The sequence below is a fragment of the Solanum lycopersicum genome, chromosome 3, assembly GCF_036512215.1.
Source record: "Solanum lycopersicum chromosome 3, SLM_r2.1".
Classification (NCBI taxonomy): domain Eukaryota; kingdom Viridiplantae; phylum Streptophyta; class Magnoliopsida; order Solanales; family Solanaceae; genus Solanum; species Solanum lycopersicum.
In genome coordinates this window covers 3,726,543-3,748,396 of record NC_090802.1, presented here as the reverse complement: position 1 = coordinate 3,748,396, position 21,854 = coordinate 3,726,543, and the positions used below count along the sequence as shown (strand labels likewise).

The 21,854-nt window shown below is 36.1% G+C and overlaps 1 protein-coding gene across 1 annotated transcript; it reads left to right on the top strand.

Moving 5' to 3' along the window:
* The first annotated feature begins 1,806 nt into the window (after positions 1-1,806).
* Positions 1,807-21,064, top strand: LOC101254167 (cleavage and polyadenylation specificity factor subunit 2). The gene is made up of 18 exons (XM_004234357.5): positions 1,807-2,148; positions 2,369-2,537; positions 3,243-3,339; positions 3,586-3,712; positions 3,799-3,914; positions 9,272-9,366; positions 9,459-9,610; positions 11,202-11,256; positions 11,330-11,437; positions 11,857-12,109; positions 13,046-13,230; positions 15,269-15,361; positions 17,025-17,123; positions 19,501-19,632; positions 19,730-19,774; positions 20,227-20,394; positions 20,491-20,565; positions 20,667-21,064. Exons 1-18 carry the CDS (start codon positions 2,000-2,002, stop codon positions 20,766-20,768), a joined length of 2,220 nt encoding a protein of 739 aa, XP_004234405.1. The 5' UTR covers positions 1,807-1,999; the 3' UTR covers positions 20,769-21,064.
* The last annotated feature ends 790 nt before the right edge of the window (positions 21,065-21,854 follow it).

The following is a 21,854-nucleotide window of genomic DNA, read 5'->3' as shown; positions in this document are numbered from 1 at the left end:
TTCCTCCCCTTACCCCGGTGATTTCAAGGTAAAACTGGTAATACTATCTTAGAGGCAGAGGTGGAAACTATAGACCACCATCCTCTTCCTGTATGGTTCATACGAATTTTAACAGGTACAGGCGAAGTTGCTGTTTACTGATTCAAGTTGTGAAAGTAACCTTGTATAGAAATGCAGGTAAGGTTGCTTACAATAGACTCGTGGCTTGTGGTTTGGTCTTTTTCACGTTCTGTAACTTTCTTGGTTCTACCATGAAAAAGAAGACTTTGACATGTCAATATTGTTGTATGCATATGATTGTAACCCTGAAGGGTACAATGCAATAACAATAGTAAAATATAGTCGAAAATCATATTTTTGTATGATCTACATTATACATGTGAATTATGCGCCACAAAGGTATATATAACGTACATATTTTAATGGATGTTTTGAAGTAATATTTTTCCTAAATAAGAAAAGATGGTAGTATTTTTGAGCAACTTTTTAAACATCTACCTTAGTTTCCTAATAGTAAATAAAAAATATAAACAATTCCGTACAAATTTCGTTGAAATAATCAAACAATTAGTCACACAAAATTGCAACTATTTTGTGAGGGGAAGGTGTTCGGTGACTTGTGAATATCTTTAAAATCTTAATTAAGAGTGTGATTAGGACGTAGTGAAAATTTAAAAAATATTTTCTTGAAACATAGGTAAATTTTTTTAAATTTGTTTTTTTTTTTATATTTCATAATTAAAAGGTCAAACTTTAGTAACTATAAAGTTAAAATATGAAAAGTAGAGGAGTACCTGTGTTTAACTTTTTAAAAGTCATTTTAAATATATTTAAGTTAGTTTTAATTTTATCAAATATTCTCAAAAGCTAAAAATGTATTAAAGTAGATTTGATCAATTTTTAAGTCAATTTAAAAATGTTGTTATTGTTTCAAAATTAATTATATATAATTTAAAAAAATATTATACAGTTGGAGATGAGGTGTGAGATAAGTGTTTGAGTAACACAGAATTTCTAGTCAACAAGTGTAAAAGGTTACGGAAGAGATAATAATTTTAAAATGTTAATTCTAAAAATTATTTTTACTACTTTCTCTAGAAAAATCATTTTCCTTGAGGTTCTTGAAAAAAGTATTTCATCTAACAAGACAAACCAAACTGATTTGTTTTTTACCAAACACACCTAAGTGACTAAATAGTATGTGAGTTTAATTTTATTTTTAAAAAAACACATGAAAGGGGTCATTTGGTTAGTTGTAATAACACAAGTAATATAAGTGTCAAATAAGGAATAAAAAGCAATACATAACTAAAGCAATTTTTGGTTAGCAATATTAAATAATTCTCACATTAAAGTACATAAACTCATTTAATTATTTATATAAAATTTGAACAAATTTACATATATTATCATTTTGAGATTTAACAAATAAGTGCTTTACGAAGGAGTTCTTGACTGGAGTTTAGTTTTATACTTATTTTAGGCTGTCTCAAACTTTCTGTTAATCTACAATGTGATGGTATTTGTTTTTGAGCAAGATATATACTAACAACTAATTTGCTTGATTTATTTGGTTTGTCACCTTATTACTATTTGATTTTTCATGAATTTTTAATATTAAATTTTAAAGGTTAAATCGATAACCAAACGCATATAAGTATCCATAATTCGTAAATTAATAACCTAATAGTTCTATAACGATTTAACTGTCTACAAAATATTCGATCGAACGAACCAAAGATAAATTCTACATTATATATTTTTGTAATTTCTTTATTATTATCTAAAATTCATAACCTTTACTCTATCATTACTGTTATTTCTCATTTGAGATTTTTCCTCATTATAGTAATTTTGTCAAATCTCCTTATACCTTACAAAAAGACCAAAAAAAGGAGGGAGAGAAAACAAAAACCCCTACTACACCCCCCCGTCTTCACCAAGTCCGGCGACTCACTGTGGGATTAAGCAAAGAGAAGCGGAGAGCGACGGTGGCGGCATGGGAACGTCGGTTCAGGTGACGCCACTCTGTGGAGTATACAATGAGAACCCACTGTCTTACCTCGTCTCCATCGACGGCTTCAATTTCCTTGTCGATTGCGGTTGGAATGACCACTTTGATACTTCTCTTCTTCAACCCCTATCCAGGTACTCCACAAACAAACACAGTATCAATTTCATTTTTCAATTCACTTCAATGTATATACTTTTGCTACTTCTCGGAGCAAAACAAGTATTTTACAGTGTAAACTCGTTTGCTGGCTTGTGCATTTGACGACAGATAGTTTGTTATTGGATTGATTCTTCATTTATTGATTGCTTTTAACTATTTCTGTGCTGAAACAATATATCTTGTTTTAATGTTTAGGGTGGCTTCAACGGTGGATGCTGTATTGATTTCACACTCTGATACATTTCATCTTGGTGCTTTGCCCTATGCCATGAAACAACTCGGTCTTTCTGCTCCTATTTATGCCACAGAACCAGTGTACAGGCTAGGGTTACTAACTATGTATGATCAGTATCTCTCACGGAAGGTGAAGCTTTACTCTGGAGTTATTTTTGAATTATTCAATGCAGTTGTTACCTGTTCATACTCCTTAATCTACGGACTCTGCGGGTTTTAGCTTATATGCTTTAAAATCGAACATTTCACCTGTATGTTGAGCATCGGTCCTTGACATAGATGTTGTGTATAAATGTTTAGCTTTGCAATGACTTATGTCAAGCTATAAAAAACAATGTTTGTTACTTGGAATATGTATTATAGGGATAATTTATCATGAATCCTTCCCTAATTATTGACAGAAATGATTAATTAAATTTCACTCTCCTTATTTGCGTAGTAAACTATGAATTCATATTACTGTTTTCAGATACTATCTACTTTTTATAGCATGTCCGTTAATGCTAGCCAGCCCTTTCAAATTAGAGAAGAAGTTAGAACCCTGGAAATATGATTGGTTAATGTGACTAACCATTATCAGTCACAAATATACTTACTTGAGTGTCACTTAATTTAATATAACTTTTCACTTATACTATCAGGGTTCAGAATTTTTGAAGGAAAAAAGAGAGTGGAAGTAATAGAACACGCCTCTATTGGGATTCCAGGACCTATAGAGCAATATTTGGCTGCTGAGAAACTAAAAGTCCAGTGTCTGACAAGATCATTTGTGTTTGTTACTTTTGAGTGTGTGATCGTGTAGAAGTAAGTCCATTGACACTCTCCTCTTGTGCAGCAAGTTTCAGAGTTTGATTTATTCACCTTGGATGACATTGATTCAGCATTCCAAAATGTGACCAGATTAACCTACTCTCAAAATCATTACATGTCTGGTAGGTCTCTTTTCTTGTTGCCACTTTTATCGAGTTTAACTCATGTCCGTATTGTGGTTTATTAAATCAAGTATAATGTAGTTTCATCCTTCATATTGTCAAGAAGGTAAAGTTAATTAAGACATTGATGATTAAAACTTCAACTGTTTCTAATAGTTTGTTTGGTTGCAAGTCTTGACCACCAACTAATTTTGAAGTAGTTACAACATCCCCTAATTAGTAAATGGAACTGCTGTTTTATTATAGGAAAAGGAGAAGGAATTGTGATTGCTCCCCTGGTAGCTGGTCATCTGTTAGGAGGTACCACCTGGAGGATAACAAAAGACGGGGAGGATGTCATATACGCTGTTGACTTCAATCACCGCAAAGAAAGGTCAAACTAGAACAGTCTTGTTATCCAGTTTAATGATTCTACTCTACTGTGATCCTAATATTATGATCTCTATCTTTTTCTTTCAGGCATTTGAACGGAACTGTTTTAGAATCTTTTGTCCGTCCAGCTGTTCTAATAACAGATGCTTTTAATGCTTTAAACAATCAACCTCCTAGGCGCCAAAGGGACCAAGAGTTTCTGGGTAATTGTTGTTCCTTTTTTTTTTTAATCTCTGAACTGCTTGTCCTTCTGACTTCAGTGGTTTAGCGGAATTACAGAATACACACGACACATTTTATAAATTCTACAATTTATTAACTTGCTTATTTAGAGGACTTTCAGATTATCATTTGCTCTTCCCTACCCTCATTCAAAAGAAAAAAAGATAATTAGTTTCAAATTTGAAGAACTTTGAGTAGACTTCATTGGGTTAGGGAAAGTGACAAATACACACATCACATTGTTTAAATTTTACAATTATTAAATTGTGTATTTGGAGGACTTTTAGATTGTCAAATCATCTTCCCTTCAAAGAGAAAAATAATGGTAGCATATGAACTTAAGTTTTACTGATCACTATATAGTCTTTTGTATGGCTAGTGTCGTAAAAATAATAGCATTTGAAAAAATCTAGTTAATGGATTAACCTACGTGAAAACAATCATAAAGAAAACAGTTTCAAAAGAACAATCATAAAGAAAATGAAGTGGATAGTTTCCAAAAAAGATAAGGAAGTGGATAAGTACAAACTAAACATGGTATCATAGTAGGACCCATCCCAATTCTTGTTTCCTAATGTTGATAGATTGTTCACACTTCTATTAGCGATAGTGTCTGGGCTTGCAGAGGGGTGGGGTGTGGGATGATGAATGAAGTATCACATTGGAAATGGATGGTCTCCTTGAACTCTTAATATTGTTTGGACAATCCTCCTCTTTGGAGCTTGCTTTTGTGATTGATTTAGGCTCAATGTTCATTCCTTTACTATACAAATTACACATAGTACTAGTTTTGAAATAAAAAACTTAGAAAAATCATGTTGAATAGGAACACAACGGTTAGGGTGTTCTAATTGTTGATGCTATAGGTCGTATGAAACAATGACATTGCATTTGGGAGGACCATCAACATCGCCTGGTGGCCACTCACACAGCTATTTTTTTCTCCATCCCCGAACCAATAGCGCCCCTATAGTAATATCCTTCACACGAAAAAAACGTGGAGAACATTTCATAGAGGTGTTATTATCTTGACAAAACTTAGAGACACAAATTAGTTTTTTCTTTTTTTTGATAACCGAGAAATCCGTCTGTGACCCATCCTTTTGAAACAATCACAACCTTCTAAACTCGGTGGATAATAGGCCTGCCCCTATACCCTTCTCGACTTAAATACCAGGCTTCGCTTTGCATGATGTGGGGCTTAAACTTGCAACCTAAGCCATAAATTTTTCACCTTTTTCCACTTGAGAGAGCAAATGATATGCCAATATGGTGGAGATGGAATTGGTGATTAGATGCATTAGGTTTCACATTATCAGTATGAGAAATTGGAATGTTATTTCCATTTCCATGAAGATATCCTACAAATTGTGGTAGTCTTGCATAGTGTCTAGACTCTGTGTCTTAAGGCAATATGGTGGGTTGCACCATTGTCAACGACCCATAAAGCTTGACTTATTTGAGAAGTGTGTAACATAATTATCATGCGCTTGAATATGGTTATGAGGTCATGTCTAACATACACAAGCAACAGGTGCTCTATCATTACAGAGTTAGTAGTAGAGGTTGCTTGTCAGCGGGACACAACATTCGATGCCTTCAACTTGTGATGGAGTGAACGAACATATCCTTTCTCTCCTAAACTCAAATATGCTTGCATAAATCTGAGTAAAAATTTTAATCATTACATTTGGTTCATTGGCCTAAATGAAGACATTATACATATCTTCCTCATTACAATGGGAAGGCTGTAATCTTAAATACATGACCCACAATGTACACAGAGCTTCTAGGACCTTGAACACTTAATACACACACTAAACTCAAAAATACCCGCTAGACTATAGTGGGGTCAACATAGTTGTTAAAGATAATAGAGGTATACCTAATGAATGACCACATCATTTTGAGAATTCATCCTGCATCATGAAAAGATGCAACATTCCTAACGAAAAAGGACGTGAATATCGTGGTATAGTACTCTTATGATAAAACAAAATCAAATGTAAGAGGATAACCTGACGCAACCCTATGTTGTAGGTCGAGGGGCCACCAACACAAGGAAACTTTGACAAAATCTTTGTTTATGCAACTAACTTTAAAGAACTTGACTAATATTAGTACTTCATCAAAAGAAGAACTTAACTAGTGTTTTAAAAAACGTTTTTGGGGTGAGTCCCAAGGCAAGTTTCGGGGTGGGGCGTACCAAAAACGCTTCGAGGCGTGAATGGAAGACGTAGATCTATAAGGCGTAAGTCCAAAAATTTGAGGCGTAAGCCCCGAGCATAAAAATATAAGTCCTGAGCGTAAAAACGTACTCCCAGGCGTTTTAAATTTATTTTTTTTCAACTTTTTTTGTTTTAAATAATATTTTTACTATTGGTGCAATGATATCTCCCAAATAGTAATTATAATATTTTTTCTTCATTATGGAGTATTAATACTTATTTGAAATAAGAATCATAAATCATTGAAAGGTTTATTTTTGCTTATTTTATTAGTAATAAAACTATAAAATCGAATATACATGAGACTATGCCCCGTAGATCTATAGGATTTACTCCCCGTAGATCCATATGATTTACACCCCGTGTCTCGGGACTTACGCCTCGCCGTATACGATATAAAACGCCCTGCTTCACGCTCCCGCCTTTCAAAACACTTAACGTAACTAATATTAATAGTGTTGCATATTTCTTGCTCATATGCCAACCTTTCAGTTATAACACTTGGAATTACAAAGGAGCTACAAGAAATAAGGAATTCGAAAACAAGAATTACAAAAAGGAAACCCACTAGCCGTTCACATATTTGTGTTGCCCAGTTGCGCGCCCCCAAGGCCTACTTTGGCCTCACTGTCACTCGCTTAGTTGCACGGACTCTTCACTTTTGATGTCACACCCGTGTTAGATTCTCCATAAATACACTACTTTTGGCGAATCTAACATGCACCTATTAACATTTTTGAAGAGTCCGGGCAACATAGGGCCTCACTTGCTACAATGGCCACTATTGACTCATTTGTTATTGCCATTGTCATGCTGCCACACGTCTTGGCCGCCTTTCACTTTGTCATGCTAACTCTTGTTTTGCTCGTGCCACTCTTTAGCTTTCACCTTGTGTTGCCTTGTCTCAGTTTTCTTTAACCTTTGGCATTAGTCCACCTTGATTTTCCCACACTTGGTTTGACCTTGGCATATGCCACATGCTATCGTGTCATTGCTCGTGCCGCCAATGCCTATGCCATACCATGGTGCACCAATTTGTGAGTTTGTTGTCAACTTGGCAATATGATTTATTCATCCCATACGTAGGCCTGCCCAAAGCAAGGTCATTCATGCTAACCCTTTGCTGCTGCCATGCCATTTTCAGACTAAAGAGCCAAGCCCTTTTCAGGTACTACCATTGCACCACCTTCTCTACCACAACACCCTTTCTTCATCTTTGCAAATGAATTTTCCACCATGGCTACCACCTCAAAAATCCTTGCCACAACACACAAACAACACATACCCAAACTCTTCACCTCCCAGAGTTTTTGCATCTTCACAAATCTCAATCATATTGAGGAGAAGGAGAGGGTTTAACTATAATTTTCAGCAATGATAGGGGGCAAAAGTGTAGAAGGGGAGGGGATTGCAGCAAGCAAGAAGACGAAACTGCTGAGGAGGGGGGGATAAGGGGAAGAGGATTAGGGAAATGATGAAAGGGTTTGGGGAAGACGACACAAATGGGGAAATGGTTAGGAAGGGAAGAAGTCAAAAAGGAGGGGTAACTTTGTGGTGGAAAAATGTGAAAAGAAGTAGTTAATTGGAGAAGTCAATACTTATCCTTGGCTGGTAGTGTCACAGTGAACAACAGTGACCTTGAGGCCATGCCAACCCATAAGATGCCCCTCTTTCCTATGCCGGGAAGATCATCAAAAAGCTTGATGCTATCAGAAGAAATTTCCTCTGGCAAGGTAATCAAGAAGGAGAAAAGAAATATCATTTGGTTAAGTGGATGCTGTTACAACCAACAAAAGAGAGGGAGGTTTGGAATTAAGAAGTTGAAAGATCAGAATAAGAGCCTTCTGTTAAAATGGCTATGGAGACTAGCATCAGATGATCGGGGCTTGTGGAAGGATATCATCGCTGCAAGATATGTAAGGGAAGGACCATGGACTACTAAAGATGTTAATATTCCTTATGGTGTGGGGCTATGGAGAACTATTAGTAATAAGTGGCCAAGCATGTAGAGTAAGTCTGTTATCAATGTGGGAAATGGGTGAAAAACCTTGTTCTAGAATGATATATGGGTGGAACAAACACCTTTGGGACAACAGTTCCCAGACATTTACATTCTTAGTCAGCAGGAAGCCAGAAAATGGCTACAATTCTCAAGTCATAAATGAAGAAGGCTGGAACTTGACCTTCAAAAGCCTCCTCAATGAGTGGAAAGTGGAGAGAATGACTCAATTCTGAACACCTTGGAACAAGCCAATAACCTTACCTGTGAGGAAGACAAATTGATATGGAAGTTGGATAAAGAAGAAAAGTTAAAGGTGAAATCAGTCTACAAGTTACTGGACATCTCAACTTAAACCAAGGAATTGTGGTATGGAAGATGATCTGGAAGGAAAGATACCACATAAGGTGGCTTGCTTCACATGGCTTGTTGCAAGACAAGTTTTTTTTGGACTCTGGACAACTTAATGAAAAGGGAGGACAGTTATGCCCCAGATGCTGTTTTTGTGAATCTGAGACTGAGACAATAAACCATCTCTTTTTTTTTGTGAAAAATAAACCATCTTTTTTTTGCATTGGAAAGTGATTGAGAAACTATGCCAGTGTTTCACTAGCCGGAGGCGTAGTAGATGGACCATGTCTAGGAATATTGCAGAAGTTATAGCATGTTGGAATAGAGATAGAAATTAGTCAGGACACAAGGAGAGATGGAAGATTTTCCCTACCTGCATCTGGTGGACAATATGGAGGGAGAGAAATCAGAGATGTTCTGAGAACAAGAGCATCCCCTTTCAAAGCATTAAAATGAACTGTTTAGTGACCTTTTTCTTTTGGTGTATCCATACTGTACCTAAGGACCCAGGGGACATCACCCTATATCTAGATAGTTTTTGTGGGGAGATAGGCGATTAGATTTTTTTTGACAGCCCCTCTATACTTCTGATGTAATTACTACAGGAGTACTTTATTGATTAACTTCTGTGTTATAATTCCAGTTTAACTTTCTCAAAAAAAGAAGTAAAAAGATCCTTATATCTTCCTTTTTGTTGCTGCAGGTCATAATTTTGCTTAGGTCTTGGTTCTTGTCTAATCTTTTTTTCTTTTACCCACAGATGCCATAGAGAGAACTCTTAATGTCGGGGGAAATGTTTTACTACCTGTTGATACTGCTGGTCGAGTTTTGGAGCTCATCCTGACATTGGAACAGGTTCATACATGAGAGTATTTCATCTCTTGGTCTCTTACTGTCTACAACTTATTAACTAACTTTTCTGATTTCTGGTTTTGGTGAAATTGCAGCACTGGACACAAAAACAGTTGTCCACTCCCATCTACTTTCTATCATATGTATCCTCAAGTACTATTGACTATGTAAAGAGTTTCCTTGAGTGGATGAGCGATTCAATTGCAAAATCTTTTGAGCACACTCGTGATAATGCTTTTCTTTTAAGGTAAGGCTAGTATACTTCACATGCTCTCAAATTCAGAGATTCTAGTTAATGAAATGACTTGCTTCAATGATGATTCTCTGAGGCTATTGAACCCCAAGGATAGGGTTTACTTTCATCTGTCTATTTATTTTAGGGTTTACCATCAGTTGTCTATCCAATTACAAGTCATCCAGCATCAAAATTCTAGAGGTTGTGTTAGCACTTCCTTGTGGTGAATGGCAAGTATTACCATGTAGTCAGAAGAAGGGCCAATGTTGGATTAAAATTATAAAGAAGTGAATAAGAACCAATAAATTTGTTACAAGACAGAAAATTATAAACGTTATCTGCATCAGCTGCTTGTTATTTTCCAGCCAAGCATGCGGGTACTCCATTTCTGCACTTGGTTTTAAAATCACAAGGCTGCACAGGTTCTTTGGCTACTTTATTTCTGAACCGCGGAAATAAATATCAGTGGAAAATCAGCTCATAGATAGATAGAATTAGTCGAAGTACATGTATTCGTGAGTTGAAAGTAATTGCATTTTGTAAGCAGAAACAATGTACATAATAGACAATGACAAGATAATAAGGATCTGTTCTATAGGCTCATTCATCTGTATCCTTGAATTCTAAAGGAAGATGCAACTGCATCATCAAATTGCATACTATGGATCAATTTGATGCGAATGCAATTTGATCAGTGCCCAAATGATCCATGACCTTCTGGCATCCTTTTTGGAGTCCAAATCTCCATCAAAACCTTTGTCTTTCTAGTCTTGTGCAAGCGGACATGTTCTTTCTTCGAACTATTTTCATCATTAATCTTTCTCCACTTTCTTTTACCAGTTGCATATGCATTGGCCGTGCAATAAAAGAAGTCAGTGCAACTTCCATCCTTTGTTGCACCTGAGACAAATTAAAGCATTATTGCTAACTCTTAATTCTTTTGGAATCATCTTCAAATAATTAAATCAGTCAATTGTATTTAGTCTATACTGAATTACTCAATTGCAACTCCTCGAATTCTCCAAATTTTTTTACTGCAAAGAAGAGAATGTTGTTTACCTACTGGTTTATGATTTAGTGTTATCAAAGGTGAAAAGCGCAAAAAAGGTCTAAGGTTCGTAGGGGCTTTAAGCGCAAAGCACAAATAAAGCGTGGCTTTAATGAAAAAAGGCACAAAGGGAGAAAAGAAATCAAATATATATGTTTAGTCCAAGACTAATAATTATAAACATGAATGACAATTATATGACCAAAGAAAATGAAAGAAATTTATGATAAAGTGATATGTCAATTATTTAGTGTCACTTCTTCATAAGAGGCTCATTGACAAGGAAATTTGCCTTAGAACCTTGATGACGACACTGAAGCGCAAATAAAGCGAGGCGAAGCGCTCAACCCGTTTTGAGCCTCGCTTCAGGGCTTAAGCGGGCTTAAAGCGCCCCTTTTGGTAACACATTGAAGGATAATTTATTTATCAATTGAAGGGTATTACAGTCACTTAAGTTTATTGGGCTATTTTGGCTTTCAATATTTTGATTTGGAAGTTCCCTCTTTTAGAATAGTACTGATTAGAAGTCTAATGAAGGGTTTACAACATATGCAGGAAAATTAAGCTTGTGATCAATAAGAGTGCTCTTGAAGAAGCTCCTGGGCCGAAGGTTCTCTTTCCTCATCTTTAGCAAATGAGGAGTCATCTTTATGTGTTCTCAGTTATCTGTATATGATATGTAGGTTGTTATGGCTTCCATGGCTAGTTTAGAAGCTGGATTTTCGCATGACCTCTTTGTTGAATGGGCAGCTGATCCAAAGAATCTTGTTATGTTCACCGAGAGAGGGCAGGTGTGCTTATATTCCGATTAATTAATCCTGTTTCAAGATTTGGGATTGCAACCAGTACTATTTATGCTAATTTAGAGTAAGACATGTCGCTTTCACCCTTTCTGAGGTTTTAAGATACTCGTCTGTTAAAATATCTTTATTACTTGTTGATGCATTTATTTTCCTATGTGTAATTTAGGTAGATTTCAGTGTTACACATTTTGTTGAGATATTAATAATTTGTTTTGTAGTGACAACTCATTTCATTGCTGGAAATTTGTTTACACATTTCCTTGCTTTTGTTCAACTTGCATGAAATAAAGAAAATAGCCATGTGTACTAAACTACTGATAAACATTTTAATAATCTTCATTCAGAACTTCTTGGTTTGTGGAAATTGTATGCTTATGTTTTTACTGATTCCTTTTACTTGAATATAGTTTGGCACATTGGCACGTATACTTCAGTCAGATCCACCTCCTAAAGCTGTTAAAGTTACCATGTCACGTAGAATTCCCTTGGTTGGTGAGGAGTTGGCTGCTTATGAGGAGGAGCAGAACAGGATAAAAAGGGAAGAAGCTCTCAAAGCTACTCTTGTTAAAGAGGAGGAATCAAAAGCGTCTGTTGGGGCAGAAGTCGTCACAGATGACCCCATGGCCGTTGACACCAATGTCACACATCCTTCCTCCAATGGTATAGTACAATTTGCTGATATGTGAATGAAAATATCCTTCACGCTTATCTTCCCTTTCATGCCTCTCTCTACAAATTGCTTATCCTAGACTTAAGTTCCTCTTTCTGTCTGTGCACTTTTGAATTTCTGCTGTTAGGGTCCTTTCTCCTACTTTATGGAACGCCAGCCTATTCCACTTCACTATTTGTCCACATACTCTATCTGAAATGCTCTTCTGAACCTCGAATCTCACTACCCACGTGGATTAACAAAATATTTATAGCTGATTACTGCTGGTTGTGTATCAATTTTGAATCTGGCAGCATATTGCTGGTTAAGGTTTACCTGAATTGATTTGGTTGGGTTCGGTTAAACGTACAAATTCAAAATATTGAAGGGAGATACCTTCGGGTGGCCCAGTGGTTTGAGCTTGGGACTTCCATGTTGGAGGTCTCAAGTTTGAAACCCCTTGCCAGCGAAAGCAAGGGGTTTGCCTTCTGAGTCGAGCTCGTCGCACCAGGCTTGTTTAGTGCGGGTTACCTCTCTTATGTGGTTTGTGAGCTATTGCATGGGAGTGGGGGTTTCACCTTGTGCGCATCCAAAGGGTAGCGGATGCGGGTTTCCCTTGTCATAAAAAATAAATAAATTTAAGGGAGATTTATGAAATAGTCCATCTCTGATGGTACTGCTTATAAGGAAGTACTTGAAAGGTGTGGGAATAATCAGAATAATGGTCTGTAATAAGCACACTAAACAACTCGCAGGCACTTATCTACAACTTTTTATTGGAGAGAGAATTTAAATATATTCTTCCTCTCTAAGAAAGAGAATCAGCTATGAGCTACCACAATATGAACAAGTAGGCACACAACATATTGATTTTTTAGTATCCATGCAGAGACTTCTTTTTTTAACGTGTTGATATAAGCTAATCAGAGGTCTTATTATATTTACAGCTTCTGGTCTGCACAGTGGTGCTTTCAAGGACGTGCTGATTGATGGATTTGTAACAACATCGTCTAGCATAGCCCCAATGTTCCCTTTCTATGATAACACCTCTGAGTGGGATGACTTTGGTGAAGTCATCAATCCAGATGATTATGTGGTCAAAGATGACAACATGGAGCAGTCATTTATGCATGTGAGTTAAAGTTGGTTTTATGTGCCTCCAATTGAGCAGTGGCATAGTTATCTGTTTGTTTGTGTGTTTTTGGTTGTTCAGTGCAGATAATTTAACTAGTCCATTCTGAGTCAAGAAAAGTGAACTTTGTGTCATTTTGCTGAAGATTGTTCAAATGTAATCATGCACTTCGTCAGAGTATCTGTTAGATATTAGTGATGGACTGCCCAATATTTTTTTTAAAAAGGATACTTATTAGTGGTGGACTGCCCAATATTTTTTTAAAAAAGGATACTTATTAGTGGTGGTTTGACTACTTTCTGATCTAGAATTTCTCACATTCCTGAACTTTTATTTATGTCATAGCTTATGAAGGGTGCTACTATTATTTCCATATGGCTTAAAATCGAATTTGAGGTTAACAAGTGTAACCTGCAGTCTGAAATAGACAATAAGGGGTCACTTGGTTAGAGGGTTAATAATATAATCTTTGCATTGTGTATGCATTGCGGTTGGCCGTACAAGAGAAAGTAGTTACAAAGTCTTATGCAGTGTTTTGTTGTCAGTATGAAATAATACTCGTGTTAAGTTATTGATGAATCTATGTATTATCTTATGTGCGATAGAATATGGGATAGAATATGTGTATTAGTATTACGGGTATTAAAGTATATTGAAGACAAATATGCCCTTAAAGTAAGTGATCCTTGGCTAAAAATCTTTACATGATTAATCGTATTTTAACAATCCCTACATTATTAATCACCGCATAACAATCTCTTCATTATTATTCACCGCATAAACGATCCCTCCCTTGCAATTCCCACTTATAGCATGTGAGCCAAACCACCCCGAAGTTTCTTATGGGAAGAAAGAGTGATTTGCTTGTCAATCATTATGCTACTTTGGCATGAAGCTTGTAGTAAAGTAATTTACATGTAAAAGATTTTGCTTTCGCAACCAAACGGTTTCGATAAAGCCAACTCTTTTAAAAGTTTACACATCTTCAAGACTATATGTGATGGATATTGGACATCCATGGTTAAAAAAGGAGCCATGTCCGTATCACATTTCGGGATTTTAAACTTTTCCTGCTATTTAATTCATAATACCGGCTATCTCCACGTGTATCATTTATGTCATGTGATAAGTGGAGAGTACTAGCAAGAGATATGACTCAACGGGAGAGGAAAATCTGTCATATCAATAAATTGGGAATATATTTTGTCATGGTTTATTTTAGTTCGTATGCCTTATTTGAGGTTTTATGCCAATATAAAATATGCAAAACTTCTAGTACATTTTATTTTTATTTTGTATCATGTCGGCCTGAGATAAATTTAAAGGGGGAAATATGGTCAGGAGGGTTCACAGAGCCGGCTCAACTTGTTTGGGATTGAGGTCTTGTTGTTGTTGACAAGTAGAGAGTACTAGGAAGATCTAGATCTATAATCGGCTTTTCCTGTTTGGGGAAGAATCAGCAGAATAGCTAAAAGCATAAAAACTAGTAATTGCTTTCTGTCATGTAAAGAAGAATGAAGGTCTCTTCCTTAAGTTAGAAGAGGGAGGAGAAGATGCATGGCGTGGGATGTTGCTCCACTAACACTTATGTGTACTTTTTGGAGAGAGAAAGAGGAGAGTTTCTGATATAATAGAGAAGAATTTTGTGCACTTGAGGAATAACATATTATCCCTTATTTCCTTTTGGTGCACCCATGAGGTACCTATAGGTATAGAAGATTGATGTTGTTTATAGAAAACCATATTTTTTTGTGAAGTTTTCTACCTTTTGGTATACTCCTTATATAATGGTATTTGTTATCCCCAATGTTCACAAAATTTTGTTACTTGATAAAAAAAAAGTTCAACTGAAACTTACTAGCATGGGCTGACACCTCAAGAATTCATGGACATGTTCCTTATTAGATTGGTAAATTTTCATCTCTGTCACATCGTGAGTACCTTGTTGTTACGTTTTCCTCCATCCAACTAGATAAAGTTTTATGGCGAATTGTTTTGTTAGTTCCTTGACTTTGATGTCTTTCTAATCTTCTGCTAGGTTGATGGAGATTTAAATGGAAAACTTGATGAAGGATCAGCTAACCTAATCCTTGATACAACACCCTCTAAAGTTGAATCTTCTGAGTTAACAGTAAGTTTCACTTTGATTTTTGATTTATCTTTTACCCTAATCAGACTCTAGCTAAAGGCTGGAAGGTGAATTTACCTGAAAGCCGCTCTAACATATCAGAGAGTATAATCTTAATTACAATGCAGTGACTAAAGTCTAAACAGTCTCTTCAAAATAAACAACTGACATTAAAATAGATTCATCTAATTTTGGTATCATGCTAGAGCAGGCCTGTTATTTGCTTTTTTAGTTTTCTTCTTATCAAAGTCAAAACCACTTCCCATCTTAGTGTAGAATTCTATGTTGCAATGCAGGGACTAAATAGTCCCTTCAAATTGGACAAATGACAACAGAATAGAGCAACCAAATTCTGTTCCATGCTAGAATACGGCCGTTATTTTCTTATCAAAGTTTAATGCACTTGATGCTCTGCTGTTACCTTTTCAAAAATTGCTTCAGGCCTGCGATGGTTTCGAAATGAGAAGTAAAAGATTATGTTTTTTCTCGAATATCTTGTTGAGCATTGAATTACTCCCTGTCCCAAATTTTTGGGCTTTAGCAATGTTTGGAGAATCACACGGTTTTTTTTTTGACTAAGATTTCTCAATTGTTTTAAAAATTCTCTCGTTATGAAAATTGTGATTTACAGTATTTGGGTATAATTTTATTTCAATGACTTTGAGAAATCAATATCCTAATTCACTCTGTAGCTTAGACAGATTGACACTCATACTTCAAACCCTCACATTATATCAGTGTTATCAAAGGCGCGCTTATGCTCTGAAGCGAGGCTCAAAACGTGTTGAGCGCTTCACCTCGCTTTATGTGCGCTTCAGCGTCATTATCAAGGTTCTAAGGCAAACGTTTCCTTGCCAATGAGCCTCTTATGAAGAAGTGACACTAAATAATTGATATTTCACTTTATCATAATTTATTTTCAATTTCTTTGGACATATATTTGTCATTCATGTTTATAGTTATTAGTCTTTGACTAAATATATATATATTTGTATTCTTTTCTCTCTTTGCGCTTTTTTCATTAAAGCCCACGCTTTATTTGCGCTTAAAGCCCTCATGGACCTTAGAGCTTTATTGTGCTTTTTGCCTTTGATAACACTTCATTATATTGGACGGAGGGGGTATATGATTAGTCCTAGTTGGAAGTCATCTTGACTTTCAATTGATGCATCTTCAAAATCTCTGAATCTGAATTGACTCTTTACTTGCAAAATTGGCTCTTAAAAATGTCGCTTCAGTTGTGGAAATGTTAAATGTCACTTAGATATTGACATGTATTCCAGATATTCTGAAGCTCTAGTTTTGATGATCCATCCTTTGTGGTGTCACAAAGATACAGTTACATCCACTATTTAACCTTAAAAAAGAAGTCCTTTTTAGACAATCTGCCTTACCAGTCATCACCTATCTCAAAAGAATTGGAGCAGTTCGTCATTTTTTTGTCAATACGCTCAGCATTAGACCAACATCAAATTGATTATAGTATCCATGCTATAGCGTCAATTCGGATGGTGTGCTGCTATCTTTTCGTTCTTATATTTATTTTTTTCTGATTGCACTTGCTCATCAGCAAACATTCATGATGTTAATTACTGAATATTTTGATTAGCATCCTTATAATATGTTTTCCTTTCAATTTTCTTGCTCCCTTTTTTTCCTTTCACAGGTCCAAGTCAAGTGTTCCTTGTTATACATGGACTTCGAAGGTCGTTCTGATGGTCGTTCAATCAAATCAATTCTTGCTCATGTTGCGCCCTTAAAGCTTGTATGAAGTTCTTTCCTTAACTGATATTACTAAATATGCTGACTTAATATAAACGGGAATCATGTTTTCTTTCATGCATTTTTACCATCTTTTCATAAGTAGCTATATCAGTAATAACACAATCGTTCTTGTGTGTTTTACAAGATGTTGACAGTTCCATCTCTTGTATGAGGCTCTCATTTTTCTGTGGTAATTAGTATTTAGTTGATAAATTTTGCATCTATGACGGATATTCACACACTTTCAGGCTTTTCTTAATCAACTAGTATTCAAAGGAAAAAATATATTCCTCATGCATGCTCTGAATATATTTTTGGCATAGTTGGATAATAGGCTTTCTTCTAACCTGAAGAATGAATTTCCAGTAATAAAGTGATCTGATTTTTTTTCGATAATGCCAACAGTTAATCTATATATTCACAGGTATACTACATCAAAATATGTAGTCCCCTTTCACAAGTATTACTACAACTTACAACTTGAACACCTATCTATTGTTTTCCTATAAATAATCTACAACATCACAGGTATCTTCTGTTTGATCTAATAGTTTCTGTTTTCACCAAAAATAAAATAGAGCTAAGCAATTCATTTGAAACTTCTGCAAGTTGGTCTGCTTGTCCACCAAATACATGCAGGGAAAATCTACTTCATTTTTTGCTTCCTTGACATCCTTGTTCCAGCAGCTTAACACTCCTTTTATGTTCCCTGGCTTCACCCACCTAATCTTCATCAGACAGACGAACATCTTCCACAGCTGGTCTGTCCACATACAATGTAAAAACAGATGGTTGATTGTCTCAGCTTGTTCCCCACATAGAAAAAATGTAGAGCATAGTTGAAAGTCTCTCTTATCCAAGTTCTCATTTGTCAATGCTGCGTCCTTTACCAGAAGCCAAGTAAGACAGTTCACTTTATAAAGAACTTTTGATTTTCCGGATCATCTTCCATGACCAATCTTCCTCCTGAAATATTTTGGTGATTCATTGGGTTTTCTTAAAAAAAAAGAGGATATTGCATCTTTATACTTGTGGGACCGGAGAATGCTTGTTTTAGTAAAACTGGGGATTCTATTCTTCTGATCTAACACTTCCATAAGCTTAAGGACAGCTAGTTCTGTGTGGTATAGCTTCATCCTTACAAGTTAAATTTTTATTTCTTATCAAAAAGACTTGTGAAACGCTTAACATACATTGGCAGAGAGTTTTGTTTGACATTATTAAACTACTTCAGAAGAAAATTATGTTTGTTTCCTCCAACCCCCACTTTGCCACCTTTAGAGGAAAAAGAAAGGCATTTCTATCCAACCTTTCCCGGTGAGTCAACTAACCTTGCTGGCCTTTGTTCTCAATCTGCTGAGGAAGTGGAAAGCAAAAAAGAAAGAAGACCTATAGCTCACATGTATTAAGTGTTCACTGCTATTGACCAAGCTTTTATCGTAGATGCAAAGGATATCTTTTTCACCTCAGTGCCACTCGTAGCTACTTTTTTACTTAAAGAAGCAAAGGATATCTTTTTCACCAATGTTGTATTGCGAACAATTCGAGTCGAAATTTTTGAAAGTCTCACATAATTGACTTAAATTTCCTGCAAAGACTTTGATTTTAGTTTTTTTATTTTCACTTTAAAGCTAAAATGATGACTGATTATCCTTAGTCTGAAAAATTCTGGAAATGAGGGTTATAGTTGTGGAAGCAATGGTAATAGCGTCTGCAAGGGACTAATTGAATCCATTCTGTCCTCCATTTGAAAAAAAAGAAGTGATGCATCGAATTATGATAAGAGGATGTGACCTAGTGATCAATGAAATGGTTGAGAACCTTGAAGTCTCAGGTTCAAAACTCAACGAAGAAAAAAAACATAAGGTGAATCTTCCAATTTGTCCTAGCCTGGTGGACGGAGTTACCTGGTGGTACTATGGGAGGTGGTAAGTATCCCGTGGAGTTAGTTGAGGTGCGCGAAATCTGGCCCGGGCACCACGGTTATCAAAAAACTAAAATGATAGAGGGTCTAGTATTAGCTGATTAGTATGTTGTTCAGTGTTCACAATGCTCAATACAGTAATGACTTTGTATCCTTTAATAACAAGGATTAGTTAGTTCATGTTGACTACAACTTCTCCTGGTTCACTTTTTTCTTAATTGAAGTTGGTATTTTTTTATTAGTAGTTTAAATAGCAGATAGATGGTCATTTTTGGATACTAATGTTTATATCTTTCTGCTTTTGACACCTATATAATATTCATTACCTGAACTTTCTGCCTGTTTTCCTATCAGTTAGTCTATCCGTGTCCTACTTTTCTTCTTCAACAGTGAAACAATTAGTTCTTTCAACTTCAACTAGTTGACTTGTTTTAATAGCTATTCTGTTTTATAGGTATTGGTGCATGGATCAGCTGAAGCCACTGAACATTTGAAGCAACATTGTCTGAAACATGTTTGTCCACAGGTCTATGCTCCACAGTTGGAAGAAACAATTGATGTAACTTCAGATTTGTGTGCTTATAAGGTTAGTCTACTTTCTTTGTATGTGCCTTTTGTGGTTTATACCTGTTTAAACAAAATACTAGTATAACATCCTTGGTCTATGTTTGCTTCCATGATAGGTCCAACTTTCTGAGAAGTTAATGAGCCAAGTGCTTTTTAAGAAGGTAAGCTGGATATATTATGTATGACATCAATAAATGATTCCTTTACGAAATTTCTGCCACTTTAGGCTCTTGATGCATTTATAGAAGCAGCTGAAGTTAGTAATTTATGCACATCTAATTAAAACAAAAAGTTACCTAAGCACACTTGTGTCAATCACCCTTCATGTGTTGTATAAATGGATTGATGGAGTTTTTATCAAGGTACTCTTTGTTAAATGTTTTGTACATTTGCAGTTCAGTAGCTATCTTTTTGTCCTTGAATGTTGAGGCTCTGTACACTCCACACACTACAATGGGTTAGACATTTCAAGTGTTTGTACTAAAGTCTTCGGTGTGTAAGACTTTATGCTCCATTTGATCAGGAAGCTGCATACAAAGACTAATCTTGATCATTATTGTGTCTGTGTTTTCCCTTTGTCCTTGCTTAATTGTGTTCACATTTGCTATTGTAGCTTGGAGACTATGAAATAGCATGGGTTGATGCTGAAGTGGGGAAGACGGAAAACGACATGTTCTCTTTACTTCCTCTTTCCGGACCTTCTCCACCCCATAAAACAGTTCTTGTTGGAGATTTAAAAATGTCTGATTTCAAGCAGTTTCTTGCAAGCAAGGGCGTTCAGGTCTTTTCTCTTTTCTTTTATGTTATATTTTCTACTACTAATCATGATTTGGCTTTAGGTTAGCAAAATGTTGAGACCAGCTATTTTCATTTTCAGGTAGAATTTGGTGGTGGGGCTTTACGTTGTGGGGAGTATGTCACCATTCGCAAAGTTGGAGATGCTAGTCAAAAGGTGACCGCTTTTGATAATATCATCCAAGTGTTCTTCATATTATTAGCAAAATGAAGCCTTTTTCTTGGCATACTAAACTTCTGTTTGAAAATTTCTTGTAGGTTGGAGGTGCAGCTATTCAGCAGATTGTGCTTGAAGGTCCATTATCGGAAGAGTACTATAAAATTCGAGAGTACCTATATTCACATTTTTACTCCCTCTAAATATGAAGAGCAGAGTAACTTTTTGTACTTGTAACAAATGCAGCTTTCCTTTTTGTCTCTTTTTTCTCTTCTCTTGAATCTTGACTGGCTGTTTTTCTAGTAATTTGTAACTTATTGTCTCATTGGTTTCGAAAAGGTCACAATTGTTAGAATTTCCTGCAGGCTATGTAGGCTGTTGTATTTATGCTAGTGGAAGTTGATGAAAATTTAGAATTACTCTTTTGCAATTAAAGTACCCCGAGTTGAGGTTAGAATTGAAAAACACAACTAAATTTAGAAATTTTGACCATACAAAACTTGCATCCCTAGTTGAATTATTTTGTTGAGAACTTTACTGTTTCTTTTATTTTTCGATAACAATTCCCATGCAACAGGTTTTTTAATTAGAGGATTGAATTTGGGCCCATAGACCCTCCAATCGGTAGTGAGCAGGGCATTTGTGACAACGATATACGAGGGCATTGCTTGAGGCAATCTATTATCGTGCATGTGGGACGACATGTGCTATCTGGTGTGCTAGCAGGACAAGGTGGAGTAGAGGCAATCCAGAGGGCTACTTGAGCCACTACATGTAGCAGAGCACCAATGGGAGAGTGTGGCCATGGACTATATCACTTCCTTACCTAAGTCTGACGGGTATGGAACAATAATGGTTGTGGTGAACATATTTTCGAAATGTGCTACTTTTATGCCTGCAATAGTCGGTTGCTTCAAGAACGTGGTTAAGTATTGGGGGCTATCAAGAAATATCATCATCAGGGATCAAGACTGGAAACTTTTGGAGGGAGCTATTTGAGATACTTCGTACGGAGCTTCACTTCTCCAGAAGTTTTCATCCGCAAATAGACGGCCAGACCGAGTGTGTCAATACCTTAGTAAGTGCTATCTACGTAAGTGCGCACCAGAAGGACTCGCCCAGATTACTAGACGGCGTAGTTTTCTTACAAATTACAACAGAATAAGTCCACTGGGCGCACACTATTTGAGTTGGTGACGGCCAGCATTTGTTGTCGGCTGCTTTTCATGGAAAGAGTTTGGGAGTCTACCATCTTGCAAGGGATGGGAGGAAAAACTCGACACTACCAA

What these genes read in the sequence shown, in the direction of transcription:
- LOC101254167 (XM_004234357.5), top strand. Translation starts at nt 2,000, where the DNA reads ATGGGAACGTCGGTTCAGGTGACGCCACTCTGTGGAGTATACAATGAG. An exon ending in CACACATCCTTCCTCCAATG is followed by an intron (nt 12,110 to 13,045) that starts GTATAGTACAAT and finishes TTATATTTACAG; the next exon opens with CTTCTGGTCTGCACAGTGGT. An exon ending in GCCAAGTGCTTTTTAAGAAG is followed by an intron (nt 19,775 to 20,226) that starts GTAAGCTGGATA and finishes TTGCTATTGTAG; the next exon opens with CTTGGAGACTATGAAATAGC.